The sequence below is a fragment of the Pezoporus wallicus genome, unplaced genomic scaffold, assembly GCF_028554395.1.
Source record: "Pezoporus wallicus isolate ANWC-B61680 ecotype Strahan unplaced genomic scaffold, APGP_CSIRO_Pwel_v1 contig_6354, whole genome shotgun sequence".
NCBI lineage: Eukaryota > Metazoa > Chordata > Aves > Psittaciformes > Psittacidae > Pezoporus > Pezoporus wallicus.
Genome location: NW_026638688.1, coordinates 3,179,638 through 3,202,991, shown reverse-complemented (window position 1 = coordinate 3,202,991; position 23,354 = coordinate 3,179,638). Strand labels below are relative to the sequence as shown.

At 44.9% G+C, this 23,354-nt stretch overlaps 2 protein-coding genes across 6 annotated transcripts; one reads left to right on the top strand and one right to left on the bottom strand.

The window, feature by feature from the left end:
* Positions 1 to 370: 370 nt before the first annotated feature.
* FAXDC2 (fatty acid hydroxylase domain containing 2) lies at positions 371 to 11,900 on the bottom strand. 2 transcript variants are annotated; one of them, XM_057412090.1, is made up of 10 exons: positions 11,451 to 11,900; positions 8,742 to 8,806; positions 7,629 to 7,676; positions 4,998 to 5,086; positions 4,794 to 4,897; positions 3,957 to 4,078; positions 3,425 to 3,630; positions 2,433 to 2,538; positions 1,701 to 1,867; positions 371 to 783 (listed from the first exon to the last, which is right to left on the bottom strand). In XM_057412090.1, the coding sequence occupies exons 3-10, from the start codon at positions 7,674 to 7,676 to the stop codon at positions 627 to 629; spliced, it is 999 nt and encodes a 332-aa protein (XP_057268073.1). In that variant the 5' UTR covers positions 8,742 to 8,806; positions 11,451 to 11,900; the 3' UTR covers positions 371 to 626. The 2 variants fall into 2 exon arrangements, with proteins under 2 accessions (XP_057268073.1, XP_057268074.1); XM_057412091.1 differs by lacking the exon at positions 7,629 to 7,676 and having other exon boundaries at positions 11,451 to 11,897.
* Positions 11,901 to 16,025: 4,125 nt separating this feature from the next.
* On the top strand, positions 16,026 to 23,186 carry CNOT8 (CCR4-NOT transcription complex subunit 8). Of its 4 annotated transcripts, none has more exons than XM_057412095.1 (7): positions 16,026 to 16,081; positions 16,911 to 17,108; positions 18,886 to 19,079; positions 20,461 to 20,622; positions 21,443 to 21,587; positions 22,203 to 22,313; positions 22,638 to 23,186. In XM_057412095.1, the coding sequence occupies exons 2-7, from the start codon at positions 16,992 to 16,994 to the stop codon at positions 22,785 to 22,787; spliced, it is 879 nt and encodes a 292-aa protein (XP_057268078.1). In that variant the 5' UTR covers positions 16,026 to 16,081; positions 16,911 to 16,991; the 3' UTR covers positions 22,788 to 23,186. The 4 variants fall into 4 exon arrangements, with proteins under 4 accessions (XP_057268078.1, XP_057268076.1, XP_057268079.1 ...); XM_057412093.1 differs by lacking the exon at positions 16,026 to 16,081 and adding an exon at positions 16,114 to 16,206; XM_057412096.1 differs by lacking the exon at positions 16,026 to 16,081 and adding an exon at positions 16,395 to 16,534.
* Positions 23,187 to 23,354: the final 168 nt, after the last annotated feature.

Below are 23,354 nucleotides of genomic sequence, written 5' to 3'. Positions count from 1 at the left end.
TGTCATGCATCAGCTCCCGGCTCTCCTTCCCTGTCCCATGAGGGGAAACTCACTGTTTGCAGGTGTTGGTTTGTGGAGCACAGATGAGGATGTGATTGCCCTTCATTCAGAGCTGGCACAAAGAAACTGCTCAAGGGAAGTCAGACCTCCGCATGTGCAGGGTAAGGTGTTTCTAAAGCTCCGTGCCTTCTCATGGGGTTGCATCGCACATCCCAGGCATCCTGACTCTCAGAATAGCGGGTTTAATCCCGTGTAGTTACCATGATCTGGTTGGTATTTCTATAGAATGCTGCCGAGAGAGGCCAAAGCATGGCCTGTGAACACTGCAGTGTTAAAGCCATGAGAGCACCCCAGGAACTCCCCCCGTGGCACAGAGCACATTGCCCCGGTGCAGGCAGCTGGAACCAAGCAACAGTGCAAGTAATGAAAACACTCAACTTTGTTTAAAAATAGCTTCCTAGAGCAGTGGTTTGTGCCTTGGGGAGAAAATAACAGCAGCAAAAGTGCAGTCATCTCAAGTAGTGTGTTTATGTTCAGCTTTGGGCTCTGCTATGTGTGAACAATAACTTGGGTCCCAATGCAAGTACTGTTTGGCACAAATCATTGTCTCTGGCTGCTGCCTTGGCTCACTCTGCCCTCCTGGGTGCGTCAGGAATGCTTTGGGAGAGCGGCGTGAGGCTGAGCAGGACCCTGTGTCTCTCGTAGGCTTTGGTCTGTCTGAAAACTGTATCCGTTCCATGCAGGTAATCCAGCACTCCCAGCACTCCGTAGCACTGGTTGAACCTGGGAAATGGAACGAGCATCACTGGATGTTATTGGGGTTACCCTGACTTCCCCACTTCCATCTCTATTCGGAGCCCTGATGATCCATGCAACTTCTGCCACTGAGAGCATCTCAGCTCTGCAGTGCTGACATGAGCTGAGCTTGCGGATAGGACTGCTAATGAGAACCAGCACTGTGGTGTGGGTGGTGTTCAGCACTTGGGCGTTGATAGAGCTGTCATGCTGGCTCTTCCTGCAGGAGGGGCAAGCTGTTGAGGGGAGAATATGTCTGAACTGGGAGCACATGTGCGAGATAGGAACAGCTCTTGCACTGCTATGGCATTATATTCCTGGAACAACCTGCTGGAACCCTGCTCTCTCCAGTGTAAGAGGTGGCCTGGAACCTCTAGGTTAATGGGGATTGCCTAAGCAAGGTGTTACCTGATCACTGTTACTAATCCCCCTCTATGGGAAAGGGACAGAGAGGCTCCTGCAAATCTATTCCAGCTTTGTGGCTTGCCCTTGCTCTGTCTTCATTCTAGATCACATGCAGTTCTCCTGAACTCCTAGGAAGAGCCTTGCACAGAACTGTCTGCTCTATGTTCATGCTGGGGAAAGTCCAGTGGTAGCTGCTACTTCTACCCTACTATGTGCTTTGTTCCCATATAATCTCCAGGAACTTGGAATGCCAGCCTCAGCATTCATGCTTTGGAGGAGGTTTCCAAGTCAGCTGCTGGAGGAGGCTGGATGTCAATGAAGTGCCCAGCAGCTGTAGGGCTGGAGTCCTCCAAAGCCCCGGTCTCTTTAACTGCTTTAGGAACCAACAGCATTCAGCCGCCTATTGGGATGGGGTAAGCTTCTCCTATGCAGACCTATCTGACCCTCAGAAAGGAGCTTTGCAGGAGGGGAAGAGGGAGCCGAGCGGTTCCCAGACCTACTTGAGGTGGTGGAAGTCGTGGAACTCCGGTGATGGCAGGAAGGGCAGGTGGTATCCACAGTGTGAGATGCTCGTTGTTACCAGAGCAAGGGAGAACCACACTGCGATGGAAACGATGTGAGAGCCTATGAGCATCGGGCCGGTCATGGCAGGCAACATGTTGGACAGCTAGAAATGAATAGCAAACTCAGCCTTATTAATGGGTCCATGACAAGCAGATTCAAACACCTTACTAAAATCACAGCAGCATCAAAGAAAGAATTAGTGAGCTGAGTTTTACTAATATAGTCCCACCCCAAGCTCTAAGCTTGTACTAGAAGTTAGACTTGAGATCAACCCACAGCTGTGGAGGCAGCATCATTCCAGTAAATCCCCCTGGAGCCTGAGGTCTGAATTTCATCTTGGAATAATCTGAAGCTGCTCTTGGGAAACCTCAGTGTAAAAGGGCAGAGCCTGTGCACATGTTCAACAGCATCAGTGTGATGATCCGGCTGCATCACCTCACTGTGTCCTACCAGTGGCATGAACGGCTGTTGCTGCCCAGGTCCTTGGATCTGTGCTCTTAAAGCATCTGGTATAAACAGATACTGCAACCCTTCTACAGACAAGTAGCACTTGGCAGTGCAGCTGAACTTCCTAAGAAAGAAGTGCTGTTTAATTTGCTTTTCTTACCACTCCTCCACATCCCATGGAAATCACACTGTGCAGGGTGACCATGGGAGAATCCACTTACTATGTGCTCTACTGGGTGAGCATAAATGGAGACCACACCGATGGGGGCTGTCCATTCGTGGTGCTTCTTGTGAATGTGCTTATACAGGAGTGGGAGGTGAACAAGCCTAAGCAGAGAACACAGAGAAAGGCAGGGTCTGAGCTCTGCAGGAAAGGAACATAAGGTATCATAACACAGAATTCCTGCTGGGGACTTGCTCATACCCCTTCTAACATAACAATTTTGGAGCAGTGGAAATAAGAGTGTAGTTTTCCTCTCTGTATTGAATACTGTAGCCTTACTCAATTGATGTGCCCACTGGCTGATGTTAAACTTAAGTCCAGATAAGTCCCATAAATCAGTCCCTGAATGACTCTTGCTCAACCTTGGGAGCACTCCTTAGGGAAAGACATGCTTTGTATTTTCACTGGTTTGACTTTTCCTGCTGGCAGCTACCAGAGTCAGAACTTCAGGTTCTGTGGGTTCTTTGTAAGAAATGGCTTTTTGAGTTTTTTATCTGTATTTGTCCAAAAGGGAAACCTATTGCTGAGAATGCTGCGCTTGCTCCTGCACAGTCTTTTGCAGGCTCTTTTCTTCCTTGCTTTAGTGCTTAGAAAGCCTGCAGTGTCAGCAGCCCTGTTCTGTAGGTGCCGTACAAATGAACAGTACCTCAGTCATTGACCTTCTGAGCTTTTTTCTTTCAGGACAGTCAGTCTTGTTCTTCTCTTTTCGAGGAACACTGGGTCACAGCTTTGGTGTAAAGCCCTCAGGGCTGTTTCTTCCTTAGCCTTTAAGCTGATCCACCTTTGTAATTTTACCCATTTTTCTTACTGTAGTTACTGGCAGCACCAAAGCCTCATGTTGTAAGGGTGGATTTCAGGACTGTAAGTCATCTCATATGTATAGAAGATAGGTAGAAGAGGGGGGACTGGGACTACAGCTGTTTCAAGGGATGGGTATGAGCTTAAAGGCATGGAGGAAACCACAAAGTCCTGTTCCTGTGCTCAGCTCACCTGTGTGTATAATAGAAGAGAATTTCCTCCACTATGGTAAAGATGCTCATCTCCAGAAGGAACCAGCGGAAGGTGGGTAACTCCTTGCTGAAGGTGTTACCCCACCATTGCAGGATGTAGAACATGGGCAGAAGCATGGGCAAGGAGATAAAGACCTGATTGCACAGCGCTGTGTAGATGGCTTGGCGCAACTTCTTTGTGTCCACCTGCAAAAGAGAATTCGGGATTTGAGGCTAAGTCAGGAGCAATGCAGCTTTGAATGGGAAGGAGAAAGAGCTCTAAGTTCTGTAGGCAGTTCCCATGTTAGTTTTGTGATCAGCTTTTTAACAAGCAGCCAATTCAGAGCTGATCGGTAGCTTCATCCCAGGAACTGCCTTCCTCTCTGCAGTACATATGGAAGATTCAGCTTGGTTGTCCTTGAACCCTATCTGGTTACAAGAGGAAAGCATAACAGGTTCTTCTCCCTACTCCTGGCTTGAGAGACAGCAGGAAGTGTTTAGCAAGCAGAAGAGTCAGAGTAAGAAATACTTACAGGATCATTCTTGCCCAGCTGAATGCGATAGCGAGTAATGAAAGTTGGCTTTCCTGTTATATCAGCCACCATAAGGATTCCATTGAAGCACCAGAAAGCAAGGGCAGGCACCAGTGCAGCCCCTGTGGCATGAGGAAAGGGCAGAGATGTGTGAATATATTGAGGCTAAATCAAAAACAAAATACAGTGGCATCGTACCCAGAGGATCCTGCTAGGACCCAGATGTGCCAGATGCATATCCCCTGCAGTGAGGTGCTTTAAAATGGAATATGGGTACGTTCAACATCCAAGTAAGACCTAGGAAATGGGACAAGGTTATAGACAAATGTCTCATCAGTTGAAACGTGCCACAGCTGAGGCCAAGAAGGGCTTTTCTGGGAGGCTGTGGGATCTTTATCATGGGTGGTTTTTAAATGCAAGTAGGATAAGGTTGAGTTGATCTACAGGACCTTTGCAAGATGCCTACCAGGTCTGTTCACCAGCTGTAATCACAGACAGAGAAGTTATATAGGTGCTATGGCAAGAGTGAAATTAACTGATTTTACTTCACTTTTCAGTAATTCTACTGAGTCATTCAGTTCTTACAGGAACAAAGTGTATCCAGTTTATGAAGTCTTTTCAGCAGCAGCAGAAAGGTCAACCTTTTGATCTGTATAGGGTGTCTAATGTGAACAGTCCAAAGCCAGCACAGTGGCACTGTGTCAGCTCTGTCTCTCTTTGAAGCTTACATGTGCTTTTTCAGTGAGAGGATTAGTGACTTTAGGCAGGCATGCCCACGTCCCATTTTTAGATGTAACACAAGGATGGTTCCTACAGTAGAGAGCTGTTAAAACTCACCAAGTAAGAAGAGTGTTGACTCCTTTCCCTCTAACAGGTAGTAGAGCTTTAGCCACATTGTTTGCCAGAAATGGCCCAAAGTGTCCCAGGTATCCTGCACGTACCTGCAGGAATAAGTGTTCTTGCTTGCCCATCTTTTCATCACCCACTTCCCCTCTCCACAGAAAAGCTTCTCCTCAAGCCCCTTTGTTCAAACCATCTTACCAAGCAGAGCTCGCTAAGGCAGTGAATAGGAGAAGACCTGCTCCGAGGACACAGGCAGTGACCTTCATGGCATCCCAGAGCTTCTCTTCCTGTGAGCAAGCAACAAGAGTGAGCGTGTGCTGCTGTGTCCTGCGCTAGCACTTTCTGTGTTTGAAACGCAGGCGATGAAGGCAGTCCTATGATGGGCTGTTTTGTTTCACAAACTCTCTAAAGAGCACAACAACAAAGCTGTTATGGGACATTGTGTGTGACTGAGCAGGGGGGAAGTACACACACATCCATCTGCCATGCTTACAGAGACCTGACGGGTCTGACATGGAATTTCTCTGGAATAATCAAAGGGAGAGAACGGGCCACTGATTTTTCCCTCTGTTTTCATCTGGCACACTTCCTGGTACCTGGAGGACTACAGCATAAGGGGCTTCTGGATAACCACAAGCAGCTGGAAAGGAAGAAAGTGTAAGGAACTCCACCTCAACAGCTCCCTCCCTCTGTATCTTCTCCCTCTCAGTATGCAGTTATGCTTCCTCCCTGTAGCAGTCAAGACCTGCTGTGCTCAGATGAACTGAATAATAGCTCCAGTTAATCCAGAAGTACTCCTTTCCACTTTTGCTTTGAAGACTGATTGTGAAGTCAGGCTCATGTGCCCAGAACCTTGCCTATTCTTTTCCCTACAAGTGCAAGAGAGGTTTAATACCTTTCCTTGCATAATGCACTTTATGTGCCTTTAGGCCATCACAGGTACAGCTAAGCTCTAGTACTGAGAGTACCACTTGGCTAATAAGTGCCATCTGTATGGAACAATTGCACATGAACAAGGAGCTAAAATACTCTAAAGTGCTCTAAGTCTCTGCTATCAGTCACAGAAATGATATCTACTGAACAAATATTCCTGTGTACAGCATAAGGACATAAAATGTGATGTTACTGTGACTTTTTTTATTACAGTAAGGATTTTAACTACAAAAAGCATCTTCAATGTGAGCATTTAAAGATCCAAACCCAAGTTGTTTAGCCAAATATACGACAACTGTATAATTAACCATCTATCTTTTAGAGTAGCCCAAGGTGGAATTGGTTCTGGAGTTCAGCAATCTTAGTTTCAGTTTTCTTGGGTTGCTGTGTATTGTATTTATCTGCAGAATAACTGTTTAAAAAGAAATCAGTGCAGTTCTAAAAGACTATAGTGTACTAACCAGTGAGTGTCTGTTTCATTACTCTCTCCTTCCTGTTTTTAATACGTGTTGCTGTGCTGCACAAACAGACTGGAGTAAAAATAGCATGATTCACAGTTGCTGTCCTGCTTGTCTCCCATCAGAGAGGTCAAACAAGAGAGGCAGCTCACTAATAAATGCTGAATGCAGGTGTGTTTAGGGTAATGCAATACGGAGGAATCCTCTCTACACAGCTTTCAGTGCTTTAAGATTCGGTAACAGCTACAGAACATTAAACACTGCCCAAGACTTGTCAGTACTACGTCTGTGCCAGGATAGAACTTTGCTCATTAGCACTGAAACTTTCCCTGTTAAAACAACCAACCTTCATCTCTTATCATTTCTTTTTAATCGAGTTGGAACTGGGAGTAATTTAAAGGACTCTTGCCCTACAGCTTGCTGTTTGTGAACCCTGCAGTTTTACATTGGAAGCAATGCAACCAGGGCCTCCGCATTATCACTGGCGCACTGAGCTATAGCTGCAAGGCTGGCAAAAGCCACCTATTCCAGCTTCAGAGGGTGCCTGCTGGATTCAAGGTTGGAGATTTGCTCTCTCAGCAGTTTCATACTTCCAATCGCATCCGTGTGGTATCTCGTGTCTGCTGACATGAGATAAGACTCTCTTAATCTCTAGGCCCTGGAATACCATCTTCTTATTATCTGGAAAAAAGGTTACAAAAGCTATACAAAGCTTTTGTAACATTCTTAAGGGAGTGGTATCCATAAATCCTTCTTCTGGGATGAAGGAAGAACACAGCAAAGAAAAAACTCTGATGTCTCACAAGGTCAGGATTTTTAGTTAGACCAAACAGTATTTCAGTTATTTAGCACCTTCCAGCTGAAGAACTGAGCTTCAAAATCTATTAACTCCTAATGCTCATCACTCTGTGTGTCCTGCTCTGAGACAGGACAGAGAGTGGCTGAAGCTCAGTACTTAAGCTATTTTAAAAGCCCTTTGGCTTGTTTTGAGGCTGTGTTTTTATTTCATGTGATGAAGTGATTACATGAGTGAATCCCACACTGTGGAATTACATGAGCTGTAGGAGCACAGAAGTTTATATAGGAAAAAAAACATCTTGTTCATCAAGTCCCAGTGCTAACACCCTGTTTCTCTTCATGCCAACAGCCCCAGCACATTAGTTGCCAGACTTTGATCCATCTTGCCCTTAAAGGGCTTGTAGAAGTTGGAATATTCCTTTAGTGTAGAAGAGGGAAACATTGTTCAGCAGGACCACTTTGAGGACTGGGCTCAGTTAGGTGGCACAGCTTCTGGTTACAGAGGAGTGCTGTGGTCTCTTGCCATACAAGCAAAGGTAACACACCCTTCAGCTGCAGCTCACTGGAAGGGAAAAATGCTGGGAAGCTGTTGCTGTAGTGGCAAGAGATGATACTTTAAAAGATAACCTTGAGTCTTTACCTGCTTCTGCTGCTCAGCCATGGTGGGATACCCAGAGACTCTTTTCATCTGAAATAAACGGTGATCTAAGTAAGTGAGCCTTGTACAGCTGAAAAGTGGAAGAGCACACTGCTGACAACAGCAAACCCCCTCAGCTTCTAGTTCAGTTGCAAAACTGTCAAGTACTTAATCTCTGTGCTGTGTCCTGTCCTATTCCCTCCTTCGTCTTGGCTACTTGAGCAAACTGAGCTCTTGAGGAGAGAAATCCCCTTATGTCCTGATGAGTATTGTCTACAAGACTAACAGGGATGCAAGGGTAACAAAGACACATGGGAGAACAGCCAAACCCAAAGCTTGTGATCGTGCCACTCGTGTTGTGGCACAGCTTCCTCCCCTGATCTGGCCCAGGAATACATTGCACCCAGTGAGAACTCCAGCCCTTCACTGACTGCAGGGAAATAATGATGTGGAACCTGTGCTCTTCCAGAATGGTGACATGTTGTTAAATTCACAAGGATGGAAACAAAAATCCAGCTACAACAAAGTGAGTTTGTGCCATGAAGAATTAACACAGTAGAGCCCCCCACAGCCTTCACTCTTGTGGCAGAGGAACTGTGAGTTGTGAGGAAATCATCTTTGCTTCAAGTCTTGCTATGGTCAGTTTGGTGGTTTAAAGTCCTAAATGGACAAAATCTTGTAATAAATCTCCCTGCATTTGACCATTTGTTGCTGGTTTTGGTAAAAAATAAAATAGAATTAAAATAAAATAAGCCCCGAGGTTAAAGTAGCTGTTGGGGTTTCACTGCTGGCTGTGGCCATGGCAAGATCTCTGTGATTCAGGACCTGCTGTTGCTGTCCTAGGAATTATTGTAACTGTTTTGATATTGCTGCATTCTTACTATAAATTATTAACTAGAAAAAGCTAACAAAACATTCCTTAATGTCTTCGTGGCTTCACCTGAACACAAACACATGAATTCTAATATGATGGCCAGATTACTCATGGCTGCAGAATTAAATCCTTTTTGCTTTTCATACTCAAGAAGAATATTCAAGCAGAGGCAAAATGTGTTACCTAAAGTATAAAGAGAAACAGTTGGAAATGTATTCATTAGAAAGATGATATTCCATTACCTTTCTGATGGTAGCAAGCCTCTTGGGAGTACTCCTCTTGCAGCGTTTCAGAGAGGAGGAATACACTGCCAAAAATAAGTCCCTATGTCAGCCAGAAGGTTTGAAATGATAGCTTTCTGGGTACATCCTTACAAATGCAACTCAGTTTATTTACAGGAGTTTCCAGCTCTGTTTCCCTGTGTTCCCTATGTTATACCCCTATGTTAGCATGCACGTCAAGGAGCATGAGACAAAAATTGGAGACCATCTTTCTGCTCGTATTCCTGTTTTCCCAAGGACAGGAAAAGACAAGCCCAGTCACCACACCATATACTTCAGTGGAAGAAGCTGATGATAAATGGTTCTGAGAAGAAGAAATAAAATTAGGCAAGAAACAATTTGAAACCTGAAGCCATGGATCTGAACTCCCAACCCCCCTGTTTCGAAACAGGGCTCTATGTGCTCCTATGGGAAATGCTCACTTTTGGTAGCAGCCTTGAAAGACATAAACAAATTAACTCTGCCTCCTTTGGCCAAAGCAGTAGTGAGAGAAGTGCCCTGAGGTGGTGTTGCTTAAAATGAGAATGTGTTAAGGAAGTCACAGTGTCCTAGGACTTCTCATGTTTCCTGAGATCTGCAGTTCCTCACTATTAGACTTGTGAACTATTGAAGCCAGTATGAGAGGTCTTCTGTGTATTTTATTTCTCCACTGTATCAAGGTTGCCAACGTAACCTGATTGAAAAAATATAGTTGGACTCTAACATATCTTATGAGGAATACCTGAAAGCAACCACAAATAACTTGCCAGCCTGAACAGAACAGCATAAATCACTTGCCACAGGACAAATGGATCTTATCGTCATTTCCAAAAGCCCTTCTGCTTGCAGTGATGCATTCGCGTTACGAAACATGCACTATGCACCTATCTTGTCACACAGGTCCTCTCAATGCAGGTGTGCCCACTGCCTCCAAGAAAGCACTACTAATGCTCAAAACATGTCAAGCTTGAATAATCCATTCCTTTATGAGGCTTTGCTCCATTCCACCTTTCTTAGCAGGTTGGTTGGAGCCCTGAACAGTTGAGTTCTGAGTGTCAGCATGGAGGGAGATTCCAAAGCTTCTCTGGGAAAACTGTCCAGGGATTTGACTACCCTTGCTGTGATATCCCCAATGCAGTTCCTAATCAGAATGTCCCTTGTTATATCTCGTATCCCTTGCCCTTTTGCTGTGTTATCTTCTCTACCACCACCCAGGAGGGAGATGAAAACAGCAATACGAAATGATTCTGCTGACACAGTACAGCAAAGAGCATTGTCACAGTTTTCTGTGGTTAAAGAGATTATTCAGCTCTGATGACCTTGCGGTACAACATTACCTCTCAGGGAGGCAGACATAAGAGGGGTATCTCAGCTAGCTGCTTGATGGAAGGCTGATGAATCTTTGTGTGTGAATGAGCTCAAAAGCAGAGCACAAAAGAGAATGTGATTCTGCTTTGAGAGTTTAGGAGGAAGAAGAGCCATTGCTTCACCAAGTCCCAGATTCTGTGAGTTTAGGAAAGAGTTAAAATTAGAATCATGTTTCTAGTAGTACTCCTTTTAAATAACCAAATTATGCTACAAGTCTTGCTTGGGCAAAGACTTCCAGTTCAAAATAATCCTGTGCATCTCCTTACCCTCCCTCTCCCCAGAATCTCAGTCAAGTCGTATTTACAGGATAGAAATTGACATTACGTGCCTTAAAACAAGATAAACTTCAATGGATCAGGATTCCCAAAATATATCATTGCCTACTTTCTTTTATTGTTGGAAAATCTCTCTTCTGGTTCAGAATACATCAAATACATTAAAAAAGCATTGGTGTAACCACAGCTCTTTTGCCAAACAAAAAAGCCATTCAGCTGCTTGGCACTGCTCTCATGTTGGCATGTTACACAGCCCCGAATCAACCAGTGAAGATCTCAGCTGCCTGCAGCTATTTCCAAATATCAGCTAGAACTGGTGCTCACTTAAAAGGGGGGTAAAAAAGGTTCCTTTTTGCTTATTTCAAATTAGTTAACACAAAATTTGATTCAAACTAAATTTTCACCCCTAAAGTAACTGTTTTTCCAATCAGGGCCTTGATATTAAAGCGGAAACAAAACATACACTGGTCCATAAAGAATTCCAATGCATTTTGTTTAATTATTTCCATGTACTTCATCACTTGTCCAACAACTGTTCATTAAGTCAGAGATGTATTTTCACTGAATTTTCCACTTCAGGTATCAGAAAAAGCCAGTTTGTCTGAATCATGTTTTAAAATGCTCAACATCATCTGAAAAGGAAAGAACTGCCCTTTTATATTTAACAGTCATATTATTATTTATGTCTCATCTCGGCTGTCCCATCAATTTCTGTTGCCCCAAGCTGAGGCTTCTCCGCGTATTGTACCCAGTACTGTGTCCTGACAACAGCCAGACCATACTGCTGCTGGCAGGCACAGCTCAGTAATACACTACACTAACACGCAGTAATACACTACTACTACTAAGTACATCACTGTGATGGACTGCCTGCCCACGCCAGCTTGTTGCTATTCCTCCCTCCTGCTTGATTCTTCTGTTGTAAACCTTCTTTCACTGGAATCAACCTTTACAGTGCCCAGACAATGGAAAACAACCCACCTGAGAGGGAAAAAGGCTACAGCCATCCATGAAAGTATAGAAAGGGAAAAATATAAGGCCAGCTTACCTGGTCACCCAAAGAGTTTCATATCAGCCACGCTATATGGGCAGACACAGGACTAGACATCGTGTTTGGTGGACGTCTCACTGTGCCAAGCACTGCACAGGTCTGAAGGCAGCCAGAGTTCCTAGAAGAGCTTACACTCATCCTTTACACAGACATACATTGCCTTTGAATGACTTCCTCAATGTTTCTATCACATCTTTTCAAGCTGCTACATCCCTGACTTCTGCCTGTCCGTTCTGCTGACGGCAGCCTAGGAGAGGTCCTCTGTGCCCATTTACAGCCTGGGCTTCAGCTCCTCACCTTTCATCACTGCTGTGGAAACTTTATGAGGGTTTAGGCGAAGGAGACGGGGGTGTTTCCAAGCAGGAGCTGGCTGTCCCCTCCCAGGCAAGTCATGTGAAGCCAGTGCCATGTCACTGTTAGTACTGGCAGCGTTCCCAGCATGCATACACAAGCTGTCACTCGGTTAAGCATTAGGCATACATCTCTGCAGGTAAGAGTCTTAATGGCTGTATCTGAGAATAAAAAAGCCACCTAACCTTTAAAGATAAATAATTTTTATAATGCACTAACTCATGTTTTGGGCACAAAATAGCCAGTGCAACTGAATGGGCCAAAAGTGTACTTGCTAAAAGCAGTAAGGGTCACCATGGAATTTGGCAAAACACCAGCAGTCCAGTTTTCCTGGTGTCTAGCAGTTAAACCAATGCTGCTACTATATGGTGTCCTCAACCAGCTACAGGTATAGTTTCCATCTGTAAGGACAAGATGCAAATAGGTTAGAATGCAGTTGGGCTCAGTTGTCTTTAAATACAATGTTTAGAGACCACAAAGTCTGTAATTATGCTGTTGCAAAGAGCAAGATGGAATTTGCAGTAGCATCGGTCTTTATTATGCAAATGTGGCCCCAATCTCTGTTACTTACCTCATATACAGCGCTCTATTATGAATTAAGTGTGGAGAATTGAGGGTGTTGCTTGCCATAACTTCTGAGATTTATTTTTCCACACAAGGAATAACAAGGAATACCTTGGCCTCACAGCCCTGTATGGCCATCCATAGGTGAAGCAAAACCTCAAGCTAGCACCAGCTATTGCTGTAGAGAGACCTGCAAGCATGAAGACCAGTGATGCCTCGTTGCCTGCGCCCGTTTCCTTATCCCTACCACTACTAACTTCTTTCTGGAAAGAGAGTATTCCCAGAACTCCCCTCACACTGTCCTCTTGGCACGGTAAACATTCGATGTTGGTTCATTTCACATTTAAGACTGTGTTACTGTTCTATTTGTCGCTTTCTCTTGACTATTCCTAACTATTCCCTAGTAGGAAAAGAGTTTGTAATTTTCAGCTGATGCTACCAGTTGTTATTTGTCATAAGACAGCAGACTCAACAGGGAGGAATGCGATCCCTTCCAGCTATTTCCACACGTGCAGAGGGGGAAGTGGGAATTGGCATTTCAAGAGGGGTGCTGTATGAACGCTGTCCTGCGATGACCTTTCTTTGGGCTGGAGCTTGCACTGGGAGGACTGTTCATCCAATAGCCAAAAGTGGAGATAAGCTGGTGGCTTTCACAGGTGTCAGTGCTGCTTTTAAAGCGCTGTTTGATTCTGACATTGATTATGTCTGAAATATTTATACCCAACAGGAACAGAGCGCTCAGCGTATTAGTCATGAGGATGTGAACGTCATTTACCTTCTACTGCAAGTTTGTGTCCAGGGCTGGTGGGCAGCAATCTAAAAGCTGCCTCTGTCAGGTGGCTTGTGTCCTGCTCTGCTGTCTTCACTACAAACACCCCAACCTTAGTGCTGAGGCATGCAAGAAGTCTGATCTCTTCTCAGCAGAAAGGTTTTTGGATCTGATGCTTTATAAAATAACTTCTCTTTGCTCACTCTCCATTTCTGCAATAGTCACTGTTTCACTGGTTGAAAAAATCATGAGAAGGATATGAGCTATGAACTGTGTCTCAGGATTGTGAAAACCCAAACTGATGGCTCCTCTAGCATGGAAGAGGAACCTGAACTGAGTGCACCTCACTTCATTGTTAATCCCCTGCATTCTCAACTGTATTCCTATCCAGCTGCCAGGGCAGATGTGTGCCACCACTCAGTACTGCAGTGGCAGGCTTTGGGAGCATCTCTGGGCAACAGAAAGGTTAGGAAAATGCAAATGATGGCTTTGTTGTTAGGGTTCAAACATGTTCAGCAGTAGCTGTGTCTTTTAACTCTTTATTCACTTTATAAGGTTTCCATAAGTAAGCTTTTTACCATTTGTGGTGCTGTTACTAAGCTCTAAAGGAAATGCAGAACTGTTTCAACAGGACATGATCCAGGACATGGGGCTCCAGTGAGCGGATGTGAAAATATTGAGCTACGGCCCTTTATTCCACCTTATGATGTATTGCATCTACACAAAGCATTTTAACTCTGGTGCTAACAACAGATGGTACGAGGGCTTTTCAGTAACCTCCTTTGGAGGCTGGACCTGAAAGCAAATTTGGTTACTTCTAAATACAAGAATTATGGGACTTTCTTAAACAGCAGGGTGCCTTTTCCCACTATTCTTCATCCTCATTAGCAGGGATCAAAATTAGCCATGATTGAAACAAATTCTGATCTCCTTCAGTAAAGTACGTCTCCAGCTCTCCCCAGCAGTGGTTCTAAACATAGAATCATAGAATAGTTAGGGTTGGAAAGGACCTTAAGATCATCCAGCTCCAACCCCCCTGCCGTGGGCAGGGACACCTCACACCAAACCATTTCACCCAAGGCTCCATCCAACCTGGACTTGAACACTGTCAGGGATGGAGCATTCACAACCTCCCTGGGCAACCCATTCCAGTGCCTCACCACCCTCACAGTAAATAACTTCTTCCTTATATCTAATCTAAACTTCCCCTGTGTAAGTTTGAACCCATTACCCCTTGTCCTGTCACTACAGTCCCTAATGAAGGGTCCCTCCCCAGCATCCCTATAGGCCCCCTTCAGATACTGGAAGGCTGCTCTGAGGTCTCCATGCAGCCTTCTCTTCTCCAGGCTGAACAGCCCCAACTTTCTCAGCCTGTCTTCATACGGGAGGTGCATCCTTGAATAGCTTTATTTCCAACTACACACAAACATTATAGGCGCAATTTATCCCAAGTGATTATTTCCTGCAATACATTTTTTATTCCAGTAGCAAGGCACACACATTTTTCCTGTCCTGAGATGATCCATCCTCCCTTTTCCCCCTGGATTCACCATACCTTTAAGTGCTGTGTTTATGAGCAAGACAAATGATATCTATGTTTTGCTCTGAATTCTGCAGGGAAAAACCCTAACCTTATACTTACTGTGTGCTGTAAACCAACCTGCTCTATTTACCTGCTATCAACGTGTGTTTTCTTGCATGAAATCCCAACCTCAAGTGAGCACAGGAAGAAAGGCGATTACATTCTGCCAGTCTATTGCCTAATACATAAATTATGCAACACCAGAGACTGCAGAGCTAAGGAGGAATGGTGGCTATCTATCATCCATGAAGACAAACTGTGAGTCAAAGTAGCGCTCAATAATGGGATGTCATAAGATGCTGACAGCACCAAGGTCACTTGATGGAGAGCAGCACGTGGAAAAACCTCCTCTTTTCTAGAAGTTACATTTGTGCTGAGGGATGAACATTAAATGTGAGGCACTGAACTATGTCTGAAGGGTAAAAGATGCCATGATTTGGGCTTCCAGATACTTACATGAAAACAGTAGGCAAGTAGCTGAGATTTGGTGGCCAGTTCTGCATCAGTACCAGAATTGCATTATTTGATAGCAAATACAACCTGATCCAGAATGCTGCACTCTAAAAGAAAGGAAATACTATCTAAGCTTAATTATAGTAGACAAGCTTCCAAATAAATTGTGTATCTGTCATCAGCATCAGCCAGCAAAGCAACCTTTGGCAGCTCTGTTACACAAGAACTTATATTATGCTGCTTTATTGAATACAGACATCTGTGCTAATGTAATTTAAATATCATTTAAATAGCCATTCAGATTTTAAATAGCAATTTAAATAGCAGTATGTGAACGGGGCATACAAGGATGCTGGGGAAGGACGGCGCACCAGGGACTGTAGTGATAGGATGAGGAGCGATGGTTCAAGCTTAAGCAGGGGAGATTTAGACTGGATATAAGGCAGAGCGTGGTGAGGCTGTGGCACAGGGTGCCCAGAGAACCTGTGGCTGCCCCATCCCAGGCAGTGCTCCCCAGGCAGAGGGCACACCTACCACCCGTACGCCCCTCCCAAGTGAGGCGAATGGGCTCGCCCGGGCTCCCTCTTCAGGCAACCCGGGCGATGCCATTACCCGCCCTGGGGGGTGGACAGGGGTAGCGAGCTCATCGCGCGCCCCTCGGCTGCGGGCAGGCGCACTGCGCGCACAGCCCCGCGCGGCGGTCACACCCCTCCTCTTTCCACCTCCGCGGGAACGCGCGCGCGCTCCGGGGGCGGCTTCCCCGTAAATCTCGCGAGAGGGAAACCAGCCCCCGCCAACCCCCCCGCCAACGGGCCGGACGCAACCCCGCCCCTTCCCCCCCGAGCGGCGATTGGGGAGGGGGCGTATCGCGCATGCGCAGTGGCTGGTCGGGCCCGGGCTTCCGGGCAGGTAGCGGGGTGTGTGTGTGTAAAGGGGGGGGAGGGTGTACGGGTAGGGAATGGCGATGGGGAGCGGCGGGGCAGAGGAGTGGCGGGGGGGACGGAGGGCTAGAGCGGCGCCCCGCGCGCGAGCAGGTGCGGGGAGGGTGCCGGACCGGGGCCTCCGAGCCTGAGGGGACGGCGGGAGGACTGAGGGAGAGCTGAGGGAAAACGGGCACCAGCGCGGCTCCACCGGCAGCGTTGAGCCCCCCCCCCCCCCCCCGCGGCCTCATTGACCCCCCGCGCCCTCACCGTGTTCCCCCGGCCTCACCGATGACAGAGGCTGGGGTCGTTGTGCCCGTGTTGGTGCAGGGAATGTTGAACAACCGGCGGTTTACCGCTGAAGCTGCCGTTAGTGTAAGCTGAAAGACCTCACCTCGGTGTTTCCTGGGTTACGCCGGAGGAACTGGTGTCTGTCAGTGCGGTCCGTGAGGCGTTGTGTGGCTGTTTCTAAAAGCTGTTGCAGTAGGTGAATGTTAAACATCGGGATTCTCTGCTTGTACAGCTGATGGCCGAAAGTTTCTGAGCTTGTGGCAGGAGAAAAAGACGGGGAGAATGATTCTCTTCATGAATAACTGCTCTGTTAATTGCACGGCCGCTCCTGTAACCTGAACGGATGCTCTAGATCTCTCTCAGTGTGTTTATGGGAAGCGATAAAAGCAAGAAAAAGAGCTGGTATAAACGTTAATGGGCTATTTTGAAGCTGAAAATGGAAGTGTGACTGACTCCGACTTATAATTCATTCTTATATGTAGCTATTTCTTCCTATAAAGCATTATTTATTGATCTCTTTAACACAGCACACCGATAAGATCGCATAGTTTGCAATTCAACCCTTCATCTGAATTCAGCATCGGTCCCTTTCCTCTGGTCCCTGCAAGATGCCGGCGGCTCTGGCAGAGAACAGCCAGGTTATCTGTGAGGTGTGGGCAAACAACCTGGAGGAAGAGATGAGGAAAATCCGAGAGATTGTTCTGAGTTACAGCTACATTGCAATGGTAAGTGTTTTATACTGGATCTAGTTGCCTTAGTCAAGGGATTTTGGGGGTAGAGGAAGAAGTTGATTCTTGAGTGAGAAACTGAGTCAAACTGAGCTAGAAGCGGTAGAAAGGTAGAAAGCTGTTCAGCAGAAGCTTTCTGGAGTCTAATACAAGTAGTGCTGAGTATGGATTGAATGAAAGGGGAGAAATATACACCTTAAAAACATGAATTCACTTAATATTTAGCTGTTTATAATTTATGAGTTTGCACAACAGAAAAATGAAATGTGCCAGATGTACAATTGGGTATAAATCTTTAGTTCTCCACCAGTGTATTTGTCTTTTGAATGTCTTTCTCTGTTTGGTTACGGAAGATGCTGTGGTCCTGTAGGACAAAAAGTCTGGAAGTGACAACTAGTCAGCTGGGCTGCTGACTGGTCAGCTGGGCTTTCACTGAGCTCAAATATTGATTCTTAGGGAAGGGAAACATTCTGGCTGTAAGTACAACAGCGTCTTCAGAAAGCTCTGTTTAAGAAGACCGAAATCTCCCCCAGGTTGGAGGAATCTCTTCCTGCTCTTAAAGTCTTGACTGGAGTCGGTTTTTTACATAGATAACTGGGGTTAGTTATGATACTGGAAGTTACACTAATTTTGCTTAGGAACACTAATCTTCAAGGTATGAGAAGTCCTAAATAAAAGCATGTCATAAAACCACATGCCCCAGCAGAGTGTGTGGTATTTCAGAGTAGAACACAGCTGTGTAAGTGAATGTGATTTTTTGTTACCATATGTCAGTGGGAAATGGGCTATCTTAATCATAGAATCATAGAATAGTTAGGGTTGGAAAGGACCTTAAGATCATCCAGTTCCAACCCCCCTGCCATGGGCAGGGACACCTCACAGTAAACCATCTCACCCAAGGCTTCGTCCAACCTGGTCTTGAACGCTGCCAGGGATGGAGCATTCACAACCTCCCTGGGCAACCCATACCTGTGCCTCACCACCCTAACAGTAAAGAATTTCTCTCACTGAGAGTGTGCTTGTGACCTGTGTTAGCAGCTGTGCTGCCAGAGTGGACACACAGAGATCTTGAGCCTGGGAGAGATTTTGCCACATATGCAGCACTGGACCCTTCATTAAAGATTTTGCACACACTCTAGTCAGTAGAAGTGACATGACTTCATCTGAGAATAAAAATAGTGTGAAAGTTGGGTTTTCAGCAAAGATAGCTCGTGGTCACTGGCCAAGTAAAATGTTTTTCATCTACTTGATGGTTGATCTGTTGTTAAGGTCTGTTTTGATTGGTAGTAGTGTTTGTTCATGTAGGCATTGGCTGTTCCTCAAAACCAGGTAGGTTATCACCACCTGGACTGTCAAACGAAGATGGTCAGAGTGCTGAATTTCACTTGTATTTAGAACATGAAAGAGCGCTGAATAAATAAAAGTCCATTTTAGTAGATTTAGGGAAAACGAGAGAGTCCTTTGCGAGAGAGATGTTTAGATTATACAGTAGTGCATATTGGATGAGTTTGTAACGTTTTTCTTGTGGAATAAGAACTATTACATAATGGAATGGTTAGCAAGTTGTGTGGGGTTTTTTTAGTGTCTGACATGTAGCAGTTTAAAACCTTTATAAATATGAAAAAAGGAGAGGGGGGAAGTGATTTTTACAAAACAATTCAGGGAATGCAGTGCTGAGACCTGTGAGTGTGGAACTGAGTAGACTCCGTATAGAGTGATAATAATGACTCCTAGTAGAACAAGTGGTGCAATAAGCTTTTCCCTTCTCTCCTAGGACACGGAGTTTCCTGGAGTTGTTGTAAGGCCGATTGGAGAATTCCGCAGCTCCATAGACTATCAGTACCAGCTCCTCCGGTGTAATGTTGACCTGCTAAAAATTATCCAGCTGGGCCTGACTTTCACAAATGAGAAAGGAGAATATCCCTCTGGGATCAATACCTGGCAGTTCAACTTCAAATTCAACCTCACGTGAGTCTTCTGAGCTCAGGAATAATCGCCTTTTCTCTCCTGCTGAAGTGATGCTTTCCTTTGGCAAACACAGGTGCCTGTATGTTCATTACTGGCTGGTTCTGAGCAATAAATGTTCAGATTCTAACAGATTTTTGTGGGAAACTGCTGTGGTGTGAATGGAGTTTGCAGTGTCTCTGGAAGCCAAAGCTGTGTCAGAATACTATCCTTAATACCCTTTCCCTTGATACCCTTAATACCCTTTCCCTGTAGTTCTGTGTTCCTTAATTTTTTTTTTTCTGGGACACTGTTAGAGTCTGAAACTTTATACGTTTCGTATACATATCTATATATGAATATATAGATAAATCTATCTCTTTCTGCTAAAAATACATGGATGTGCTGTTTTCTGCAGAAAGAGAAATACCTCTTTACAGATCCTTGCTAAAATATAAACTAGGATCTAAAGAAGAATGTTTATGTAATTGTCACACCAGGTTCAGGAGAATGGGTCTTGCTCAGTGGAGTGTGGCAGTTGTTCTTCTCTCCTCCATACTGTAATATCCTGTGTTACAGCTGAAAGAAGTTTCATTATCCCTGTCCCTGTAATAGTAAAGTAATTGTAAACTCGGCATAATTACCACTAGAGCTGCCTGGAAGTAAAGAGAGGGTTTATCTGGCAAACCCACACATTTCTAGGAAACCGGTCAGTGTTTTTATGAAACTGTCATTGGAGAACATGACAAAAACTCATAGCTAGTGTGTGCTGATCATCCAGTTCTTGAACCCAGAAGTTGCAATCTCTGCTTCCACAAACTTGTTAGCCTCTTGAAGCATTGAAATCGCAGTGAAGTTTGCATAGTGCAATCGCTTCATGTGACTCTGTTATCATATTTGGCCTGAATTTTGCTGTGTGTTGTCACGTCCTTCCCTCCCCCAACCCTCGAATGAGACCAACCAGTGTGGAAGTCGGGTTCCTGCTCAGCTCTCCACCAAGCATCTCATCACTCATCCTTGCCTTCCTTCCTGAGTCAAGTGTTAGGCAATTTTGTTTACTCCCAGAGATAGAGCTGGAGATGATGACACAATGCTGTGTGCTGTGAAGTGAAAAAGAAAAATGTAGACAGGAATGATGCTCAGTGCTTTGGAGTTGCACATCTGCCTACGTGAGAGAATTCCCCTTTTCTCTGGGCTCTCATCCATGGTGCTTCCGTTTGTCGTGCGGAAGTGACATTTCTCAAAGTCATTCAGTTCTACAGAGGAATCTTTGGAATTTGCAATAGCAACAGAATTATTAATGACAGCAGAGCAGGTTGTTAGAGATGTGGGAGGCTGCAGCAGTGGTTTTAATACTGATGAAATTTGGTAACATCTGAAGTGCAAAGCTGCTTTTCTCCTTCAGGGAGGACATGTACTCTCAGGATTCCATAGACCTTCTCGCCAGCTCTGGGCTGCAGTTCCAGAAGCATGAAGAAGAAGGGATCGATACTCTGCATTTTGCTGAGTTGCTTATGACATCTGGGGTCGTGCTTAGTGACAGTGTGAAGTGGCTGTCCTTCCACAGGTAGGTCTGGGATGGTCACTGATGCTGGCAAGTGGGAAATCTTTTTGATTGAAATACCGCTGCTTTTGTCCATGGAGGCTGACACAGATTCTACGGAGAGTTACCAGCTCTGCAGTTCCTAAAATGAGCTTGAAGATATGAAGGGCAAGTTTAAGAAGCCAGGGCAGTTAGCAGTTGATTTTGTACTAGCACTTGCTGTGGTCTGGATTTTGTGTATGCGTTGCTTGCAAATCCTTTTGCTGCTACAGTCTTCCTCTATGGAAGAAGTTGAAATATGATTTCTACACTTAGTAACTTGTGTGCGTTGTAAAGTAAGGGTTTTGTTTCTTATTCCTTACAGTGTTGGTGGTGTTCCCAACTTCCATCTTGTGTTTATGTAAATCTGTGTAGCTAAGATATCTTTTATTGTAGAGTTTCGAGCAATTTGATGACAAATCCTCTGGTCCTTGATACCATCACAAGTGAAAGGACTTGAGAGAGGAGGAGGCAGTGACAACAGGTGCTTACAGGGTTTCCTTGCTTTCCTCTTTTGCCCATAGTTACAGAAACTTGCAGTGTTGGGAAGAGAAGCTTGTTCTTTGCAGTGATTAGCTGTTCCACAAGAGGTTAGCGAGGCACCCAGGGAGCATTCAGAAGTCATACACTGACATAGATGATCAGGGAGAATTCTGGCTTGGGTCCAGAGAAGTTTTATGAATGTCAGAAAATGCGAAGGTCCTAAAGCTACAGCAAGTAAAACTCTTGTGAAAAACGAGATATTGGTACCAACCGAGTGTAGGTGTTTTCTGCTTATCTGGTTTCTGTATGTTTTTGTTTCCAGTGGTTATGACTTTGGCTACATGGTGAAGTTGTTGACAGATTCCAGGTTACCAGAAGAGGAACATGAATTTTTCCATATCTTGAACCTTTTCTTCCCATCTATCTATGATGTAAAGTACTTAATGAAGAGCTGCAAAAACCTCAAGGTACTTGTATGTCCCTAGCAAGCAAGTGATGACGGGCATCAACCCTGTAAATTGTAAAGCCAAGTGACAGAACTGCTGCATATGTCATCCTTGAACTGGAACTTGTATAAATGCTCGTAGTCGCACATAAGTACCTATGACTAAGTTGGTATCTCATAGATAATGCCTCTCTGACTTTAGTCTTATCAATATGTATTTACATAGGGGATGTTCCCATAACCTTCCGGTTTGTGTATCAGTAATGTCAGAGGCTAATTACAATGCAGCGTTGCTTATCTTCCCTGTGCAAGGTGGAGTATTTCTTACATGAACTGCTCCATGACTTGATTAACTGGTAGACACTCAGAGGCTTGAAAATAACTTATCTACTGAATCACAGCCTTGTTTGAGGGAGGGGAGGGAGAGAGAGGGCCAGCATTTATAACCTATTAATGTACCCACAGTCATCTCAAGTATCTGCAGCAGGAAAGCAAGGTTCCTGAATCTGGGATGAGTATTTATGAATTCTTAAACAATATTTACTCCTGTGTTTCACTCAGCATGCTTTGGAAAAGTGTGGCAATTCTGGTAAGAGATGGGTCTTCCAACATAAACACTGTCGTGTTCACATTGCAGGGTGGCCTTCAGGAAGTGGCGGATCAGCTGGATTTGCAGCGAATTGGACGACAGCACCAGGCAGGATCGGACTCTCTCCTCACGGGAATGGCGTTCTTCAGAATGAAAGAGGTACTGTGGTGTTCTTCTTTACAGTTCTCCTTTCTCCAGTTCCTATCCATGAATGTCAATCTGCACAATGTGGTTTTTGTTTTGGTTTTCGGGGGGGGGCTTTTTTTTGAGCTTTGTGGCCATCGCACTTCAAACTGTCAACAATAGGAAGTGTTGATATTGGCCCAGACTTTTGTTTACTCCTCTTTCATGTACCTCCTTTAATTCACATGCTGCATCTTAGAGGTGGCTGACTTCAAATAAGCTGTTTAATTTACATTGGGGGGTTTCTGATTTGGAGGCACAGCTAAACAATACCCATTTCTTCCTTTTCTTAACCTGCAGTTGTTTTTTGAGGATACAATTGATGATGCAAAGTACTGCGGGCGGCTGTATGGCCTCGGCACAGGAGTGGCTCAGAAACAGAATGAAGATGTGGACTCGGTCCAGGAGAAAATGAGCATTTTGGCTATTATCAACAACATGCAGCCGTGATGAGCGGCACCCCTCAGCACAACGTGGTTTTACCATATTGGCAGCTGCTGTCCTCAGCCATTTTCCCTAATACTGTCTCAAACAAAAGGCATCTACAGCACATCCAGCCTGCACAAGGCCTGCAGTTCTGCTGAAGAGCAACATCTTCATTTGAAACCCACAAGAAGAGAGTTGAATGAATTCCTAATGCCAGCATTTGTGGTTTGCCATCTTTTTAATACCAAGGGCAAAAGAACCTACTGTACATACCTCTGTTTTTTTCCTCTTTATACTGTACAGAATCTGCAAGGAAGGGTAGAATATTGAGTAGGGCTGAGGGTGTGGAAATCCAGTGAAAATGGACACAGACATGCACACAGATTTGTAAATTGTGTTTTATAAAGCTTATTTTAAAACTTCTGCATGTTGTGAGGGTGACTACTTCACCTCATCTGTTGCTTATTTTATCTTGGTGTGGTCTGTGGAAATGGCTCCCTTTGATCACTGTGGAGGTTTGGTAACAGTGACATTAAAAATGATCCTTGCAGCTAAAAATATTCAGAGATTTGCTTGAACAACGGTGCGGAT

Bases quoted from the DNA above. Each gene is read 5' to 3' on its own strand.
- FAXDC2 (XM_057412090.1), bottom strand. From the start codon at position 7,676: ATGAAAAGAGTCTCTGGGTATCCCACCATGGCTGAGCAGCAGAAGCAG. The intron at 4,898-4,997 runs GTAAGATGGTTT...TTATTCCTGCAG, and splicing joins GCCTTAGCGAGCTCTGCTTG to GTACGTGCAGGATACCTGGG. The intron at 2,539-3,424 runs GTGAGCTGAGCA...TTCTCTGCTTAG, and splicing joins CTCTTCTATTATACACACAG to GCTTGTTCACCTCCCACTCC.
- CNOT8 (XM_057412095.1), top strand. From the start codon at position 16,992: ATGCCGGCGGCTCTGGCAGAGAACAGCCAGGTTATCTGTGAGGTGTGG. The intron at 17,109-18,885 runs GTAAGTGTTTTA...CTTCTCTCCTAG, and splicing joins GTTACAGCTACATTGCAATG to GACACGGAGTTTCCTGGAGT. The intron at 20,623-21,442 runs GTAGGTCTGGGA...TTTTGTTTCCAG, and splicing joins AAGTGGCTGTCCTTCCACAG to TGGTTATGACTTTGGCTACA.